A 7,500-nucleotide genomic window follows, 5' to 3' on the forward strand; every position below is an offset into this window, starting at 1 on the left:
ATTTTCTGTTTTTTTATTTTTTTTTTTTATTTTTTTTTTACTAAATAACTAAAATGTCCAAAATGTAAACCATCTATGAGGGTTATAATAACTTTTGCACCTTTCTGAAATTTTATTGAATTTAAAATAATTTGTATTATCATTTTCAATAAAAATTATATTAAGATTTTGATTTAATTCTACATCTCTATTGATTTTCCAATTATTATTTTGTGTTGTGATTATTTCTTTTTGTTTTTTTTAAAATAATGAAAATAATAATAATAATAATTATTAAAAAAGAATTAATATTTTATTAATTTATTTTTTTTATTTATTTATTTATTGTTTCTATTAATAGAATTAAAATTTAATAATCCAATTTTACAATCAATAAAAAGAACAAATTCTTTTAAAATTTAACTTACTTAATATAGACATGTAATTTTTTTTTTTTTTTTTTTTTAATTCTATTAGGTAAATTATTATTATTATTTTTTTTTTTTGCTATTTATAAATTATTGATTTATTTTAAAAAAAATAAAAATAAAAAAATAAAAAATAATATCAAAATAAAAAAAAAAAATTTTATAAATTATAAAATCATTTTTTAAAATGTAATAAATATTAATTGATAAATAATAAACATGAAAATATACATACCAATATAAATTAGGCAATTTATTTAAGAGCTGTATTTTATGAAAGTATAGTTTTATTTTTTAAAAAAAAAAAATAGAAATAAAATTAAAAATATATAAATAAATATTTAAAAAGTACTCTTGTAAATTAGTATATTTTATTCATTGATAAATGATTTGATAATTTTTTTAAAAAAAAAAATATTAATTAAAAATAAAAAATAATAATCTGCGTTTTCCATTTTTAAAAAAAAAAAAAAAAAAAAAAAAAAAAAAAAAATCTATACAAATACATTAATTATTATTAATGAATTGAAATAAAAAAATAAAAAAATAAATAAATAAAAAAGAATAAAAGAAAGAAATTCTCAAATAAAAAAAAAAACTATAAAATAAAAAATTTCAACCACATTTAATATATTAAAAATAATAAATAAATAAATAAATATTTAAATAAATATTAATTAAATAAATTAATTAATTAATAAAATATATAAATAATAATACAAAATAAAATGTCAAACAATAAAGAAAGTTTAGAAAGAATTATTAAAGGTATTCAAAATAATCAAATCTTAAAAGTATTTGAAGAATTTTATCATGACGAAATTGTTATGTATGAAAATGGAGATTCAAGCAATCGTGTTGGTAAAGCTGCAAATCGTAAAGCTGAAGAATCCTTTGTTAATAATGCAACAATCAATGAAGCAAGGGTATTAAAAACCATAGTCGATGGTGATAACACTGCCTATGAAATGTACATGGACTTCACATATGGTGGTCATCCGGTCAAGAAGACACAATGGGCTTTCCAACAATGGTCAAATGGTAAAATTATCAAAGAAGAGTTTGTAGATGTTAAAAAACCACCAACACCTGAACCATCAAAAAATGTTGAATCAAATCTTCAAGCAATTATCAAAGGTATTCAACAAGGTAAAATCTTGGAAGTCTTTGAAAAGTATTATCATAATGATGTTATCATGTATGAAAAAGGTGATTCAAGCAATCGTGTTGGTAAAGCTGCAAATCGTAAAGCTGAAGAGTCCTTTGTTAATAATGCAACAATCAATGAAGCAAAACTATTAAAAGTATTAGTCGATGGTGATAACACTGCATATGAAATGTATATGGACTTCACATATGGTGGTCATCCGGTCAAGAAGACTCAATGGGCTGTTCAACAATGGTCAAATGATTTGGTTATTAAAGAAGAATTTTATTGAATTATAAAAATAAAAATTGTAAATTAAATTATAAAAATAAAAATAAAAATTGTAAATTAAATTAATTTAATGGCTAAAAATAACTTTTTTTATTTTATTTTATTTTAATTTTTTTTTTTTTTTTTTTTTTCAATCAAAAAAACAATAAATAAAAAAAAAAAAAACTATTTTTTAAAACCATTACATTTTGTTAAAACCATCATTGAAATTAATTAAAATATAATTTTGACACAGGAAAAGAAAAAAAAAAAATGAAATGTTTTATAAAGGATATAATTAGAAATAAATATTTATTTAAAAGGATTCTATTTGAAGTTAGAATGTTAGTTTATAAAGAGATAAATAGTGTTGGGTGGTACATTTCACGTAACAAAGAAGATATACTAATTGAAAAGGTATATAGAAACCATTATCTATCATTTAATAATGAGCAATTGTTAAGATTATTTAAAACAGTTAAAAGCTCTTTCTTTGATAATGATGATGGTGACGAACTATCAAACAATGACCATATACTTGAAATCAATTCCTTCTATAAAATCTTTTTTAAAAATTATAAAATTATTGACCTTGATAAAAATGATAAAACAAATAATAATGATTCAATTAAAAGTAATATTGTTGGAAATAATATACCAAATTTATTAAATTTAAACAGTACAAAATTTTCAAGATCAAATCAATCACCTGTATTACAAAAAACCATAAAGGAAATCATAGATTTAGCATTACAATCTAATAATATAAACATTATTCAAATATCAATTAATAATAACAACAGTAGTATAATTACATGGGAAACACTTTTAAGTGCTGTATCTTATGGCTCATTTAAAGCATTTAGATACCTTTATGAAAACTTTTTTAAACAGCAACAACAACAACCTATATCAAGTACACATCAAGATAAAATGTGGAAAAATTTAGGTGATATTAGTATCAAGAAGAGGTGTAAATTTATTAGATACTTTATAACTGAAATAAACCTATTTCCAACAACTAATAAAATGGTAACATATACAACAAATGCTACCAAAACAACAACAGTAACAACGCTAACAACAATTAAAAAAATATTTGATGTTCCTCTATTTAATCAAGGATTTAAACTATCAAATTTAATTGATTTTTGCACTTCAATTGTATTATTAATCAACATTGAAAAGATAGATACAACTGATAATGAAGATTCATTATTATTATCTTTAAATGATATTCAAGAAATTGAGTCCAATAAAACAAAAACACAATTAAATTCATTAATTGATAATATCTCAAATGATGATAAATCAATTCAGATACTATCTAAATTTTTTATTTCAATAAACAATAATAATAATTATAATAATAATAATAATAATAATAATAATAATAATAATAATAATAATAATAATAATAATAATAATAATAATAATAATAATAATAATAATTTTAATAAAATAATTTATTGGTTAAAATATAATTCAAATGATTTAGAATATCTTGAATCATTTGATATTAATGTACATACAACTCATCAACTAGCATTTAAATTCGGTAATTTTGAATTATTTAAAAAATGGTTACTTTATTGTTTTGATAATGATTTAAACTCAATTTTAATGAATTATCTTCAATCTGTTTATCAATTTAACCCAACACCAAAACAAAAGCAACAGCAACACCAACAACCACAACCACCTCCTTTATTTGAATATTGTAAAAATGATGAAAAATCTCAAATTAAATTTATTAATGATTATATTAGTTTATTTTTATCATTAAATAATAATAGAATGGATAATGAATATAAAGAATATTTAAAATCTATGGGTATATTGTATCTATTATTTGGTTTAATAAAATTCAATAATTTAAAACTTTTAAAAATAATGTTTCAACATATACATAATCAAGATTTTATTTATAAATTTGAAAAATCTCAAAAAATTATCTTTCAAAATTTAATTGAGCATATAAAATCAATTGAAATTTTAGATTTTATAAATTCAAATTATTCAAAATATCTAAATGAAGATGGTTGTGAAAAAACTTTTGAAATTAAATGTTTAGATCCATTGAATATTAATATATTGGAACATTTAGAATCAATATTACCAAATGGATTTGAAATTAAAATTAAAGAATTAAATTCATCATTACTTTTTCACATATTAAACAACTCAAATAATACAACAAAAGTAAAAATTGAAGAATTTGAATCAATATCCTTCTCTGTAAGATCAAATAATGAATTACAAACTATAATTAAAATATTATCATTGGATAAATATCATTTTAAATATCATTTATATAGACCATTTAAACATCCAAAAGATTTGAAAAATGAAAATGAAAATGAAAATGATTATTATTTCAATCATTTTAGAGACTATTCACCATTTAGAATCTCATTATTTAAATGGATTTTTAATAATAGAAAAGAACATTTACATAGTAGCAATGGTAGATTAGAAATTGAAAAGAGTGACCTTAATGAATTACTTTATTTAATTGGTGAATTTAATGATCTAATAACAATAGAAAAACAAGATGATAGTTCATTACGTTATGTCTATCAGAGAATTGGTGAAAAAGGTGATTTTAAAACATTAAAGTTATTATTACAATCTTTTAAAATTTCAAATGAAAATTTAAATAGATTATTGTATAGTTCCGCTGAATTTGGTAGATTAGAAATATTTCAATATTTAAAGAAATCATATCCAAATATTTTTCAATCTTTCTTTGATGATGGTGGTTGTAGTAGTATTAGTAGTAGTAGTAGTATTGGTAGTGCTATCAATATGTATGGTGTTAATTTTGGTGTCAGTGGTGCTGGTGGTATTGATCAAACAATTGTTGAAGATAATAATAATAGAATAAAATCAACAAATTTGAATGAAATCGAATCATATAGTAAATATTATTTTTATGATTTAAATAAAAGATGTGATTTTAGTCAAACTGATACAATCCTTGTCACCAATCAATCCTTTAAATCCTTTTCCCCATTGAAAATCCAAGAATTATTAAAAGATCAAGAATCAAAGTTTAACTTTTTAACTCAAAGAACTGGTTTCACTTCGACCTGGGATGGTAGAAATAGAAGTACTCCAAATTCAATTCAAAAATGTTGTATGAAAAATAATCATAAAAATTTATTTCAATTTTTAAAACAATAAAAATAATTAAAACCATGTGTACTGTGCACATTAAATTGAAAACTATCAATTGTTTTTATTTTTATTATCTTTTTTTTTTTCTATATTGTTTATTAATATGATTTTTAAAAATAATGATTTCTTCTTGAACGATGTGGTTATAGGAGGTAGAGACTTGACTGTGCTGATCAATTGAAATGTAGTAATGACCTTTGGTTGAGAATTTACCATGGTGGTGGTGCTCTAATGATAAATAAGATTCACAGAGTTTATTGAACCATGGAAGCAAAGCCATGGTGGTTCGTTCATATTCCATATTTATGATTGGATCTTTCATTTTTCGTTGCATTTGTATTTTTCTTTCTTTTTTTTGTTGTTGAAGTGGTGCTACTTGTTGATGATTGTTCATTATTATTAATGATCGCCAATAAACGATTCAATAGAGTTTTTACCTCTTTGATTGGTTTAACTAGTTTCTGAGAGAAAAATCCATCGAATAATCAGTTTCAATTGCAAAAATTCTCTTGAATTGGATGCTCGATTAATCTTTTATTTGTTGATCTTTGTCCATTTCATTTCTTCAAATCAATCTTTTATGCTAATTAATTAATAATTTATATATATTTTTTATTGTGTTTTATTTAATAAATTTTTTTATTTTTTTTATTTGTAAGATAACAGTGGGGGTAAAATTTGAATTGGAAAAAAATAAAAAAATAAATAAAAAATTAAATTATTTCAATTGAAAAAAATAAAAAAATAAATAAAAAGAAAGATTTTTTTATTTTTATTTTTTTTCATTTTTTTTTTTTTTTTTTTTTATTTTATTTTTTAATTTTTTTTTTTTTATTTTCAAAACAACAACCTTGTACCACCAAAAATGATAAAAACTATTTTAAAAAACTCTTACATCCAAAAAGAAATTACTACACACTCAGCAACAGTTATTTTCAGTCATGGCTTAGGTGATAGTGGTGCTGGTTGGATTGAAGTAATGGAAGAGATTCAAAGTAGAAACAATGGTCACATTAGATTCATTTGTCCAAATGCGTAGGTCTTTATTTTTACTATCTAAAAACCACAATAATAATAATAATAATAATAATAATAATAATAATAATAATAATAATAATAATAATAATAATAATAATAATAATAATAATAATAAAAATAATAATAATGAAAGCAACAACAATAGCTTTACAATGACTTCAATATTCTAATAGTTTTTTTAAAAAATAATTAAAGACCAATTCAAGCAGTTACACTTAATGGTGGATTTAAAATGCCATCATGGTATGATATTAAATCATTATCATCAAGAGGTGATGAAGATCCAGCTCAAGTTGATGAATCAAAGAATATAATTGAAACTATTATCAAACATGAAATGGAAGAAGAGAAAATTCCAGCTGAAAGAATTATAATTGGTGGTGTATGTGTTTTTAATATTAATATACAGATAGATAGATAGATAGATAGATAGAAATATATATAATATATAATATATAATTTCAAAATAATTTAGGTTTATAAAAATTAATACAATATAATATATACAATATACAATATACAGTTTTCACAAGGTGCAGCATTATCATTATATACATTTTATTCACAAACTGAAACCAAATTAGGTGGTTGTATTGCATTATCAGGTTATTTACCATTGGCAACTAAATTTGTAGCAAATTCATTAAATAAAGAACAACCATTACTCATGATCCACGGTGATTGTGATCAAGTAGTTCGTCATCAATGGGGTAAATTATCATTCGACCATTTAAAAAGTCAAGGTATTAATGGTGAATTTATAACATTAAAAGGTTTAGGTCATCATTCAAGTCCAGAGGAAATTGATTTAATGACAAAGTTTATTTCTAAAACATTACCAAAATAAAAATAAAAATAAAAATAAAAATAAAAATAATAAAAATAAAAAAATAAAAATAAAAATAAAACATTACCAAAATAAAAAAAAAAAAAAAAAAAATAGACAGACGAGTCAATAACAGTCATTACCCAGTCAAAATCTATTTTTAAATCGTTCACCATAATTTCCCACTTTTTTTTTTTTCTTTTAATTTTAATTTTTTAATTTTGTAAAAAAAAAATAGATTTTTTTATTTTTTTTTTTTTTTTCTTAATTTTATAAATTTATTTTTTTTTTTTTTTTTTTTTTATAATTCAAATTAAGTCAACTCAATTTAATTTTAATTTCATATTTTATAATTATTAATTATTTTTTTTTAAAAAAAAAAAAAAAGAAAACAAAATAGAATGTCAGTAGATCAAGAATTAATTGAAACTCAAAAGAATTGGATCCCATTAGAAGCAAATCCAGAAGTATTAACAACATTTATGCAAAGTTTAGGAGTTTCTAAAGATTGGGAATTCTGTGATATATATGGTATTGATGAAGGTTTACTTGAAATGGTACCATCACCATGTGTAGCTGTAATTTTATTATTCCCAATCACCAATGAAGTATGTATTTTTATTTTTATTTTT

General features: G+C 20.5%; 5 protein-coding genes across 5 annotated transcripts in view; 4 read left to right on the forward strand and 1 right to left on the reverse strand.

Moving 5' to 3' along the window:
• Window positions 1–1,135: 1,135 nt before the first annotated feature.
• DDB_G0281999 (hypothetical protein) lies at window positions 1,136–1,846 on the forward strand (the record flags this gene model as incomplete). The annotated part of the gene is made up of 1 exon (XM_635307.1): window positions 1,136–1,846. The coding sequence occupies one exon, from the start codon at window positions 1,136–1,138 to the stop codon at window positions 1,844–1,846; it is 711 nt and encodes a 236-aa protein (XP_640399.1).
• A 251-nt stretch (window positions 1,847–2,097) lies between these two features.
• Window positions 2,098–5,010, forward strand: DDB_G0282001 (hypothetical protein; the record flags this gene model as incomplete). The annotated part of the gene is made up of 1 exon (XM_635308.1): window positions 2,098–5,010. One exon carries the CDS (start codon window positions 2,098–2,100, stop codon window positions 5,008–5,010), a length of 2,913 nt encoding a protein of 970 aa, XP_640400.1.
• A 64-nt stretch (window positions 5,011–5,074) lies between these two features.
• On the reverse strand, window positions 5,075–5,398 carry DDB_G0282003 (hypothetical protein; the record flags this gene model as incomplete). The annotated part of the gene is made up of 1 exon (XM_635309.1): window positions 5,075–5,398. One exon carries the CDS (start codon window positions 5,396–5,398, stop codon window positions 5,075–5,077), a length of 324 nt encoding a protein of 107 aa, XP_640401.1.
• A 471-nt stretch (window positions 5,399–5,869) lies between these two features.
• Window positions 5,870–6,889, forward strand: DDB_G0282005 (phospholipase/carboxylesterase family protein; the record flags this gene model as incomplete). The annotated part of the gene is made up of 3 exons (XM_635310.1): window positions 5,870–6,039; window positions 6,238–6,424; window positions 6,566–6,889. The coding sequence occupies 3 exons, from the start codon at window positions 5,870–5,872 to the stop codon at window positions 6,887–6,889; spliced, it is 681 nt and encodes a 226-aa protein (XP_640402.1).
• Window positions 6,890–7,269: 380 nt separating this feature from the next.
• The window catches only part of uch1 (peptidase C12 family protein), a gene marked incomplete at both ends in the record, with an annotated part of 1,009 nt that continues 778 nt past the window's right edge, over window positions 7,270–7,500 (forward strand). Inside the window, one exon of the mRNA XM_635311.1 lies at window positions 7,270–7,476. Coding sequence (XP_640403.1) covers window positions 7,270–7,476 — 207 coding nt within the window. The remainder of the gene's footprint in view (window positions 7,477–7,500) is intronic.

This window comes from Dictyostelium discoideum (genome assembly GCF_000004695.1).
Source record: "Dictyostelium discoideum AX4 chromosome 3 chromosome, whole genome shotgun sequence".
NCBI lineage: Eukaryota > Evosea > Eumycetozoa > Dictyosteliales > Dictyosteliaceae > Dictyostelium > Dictyostelium discoideum.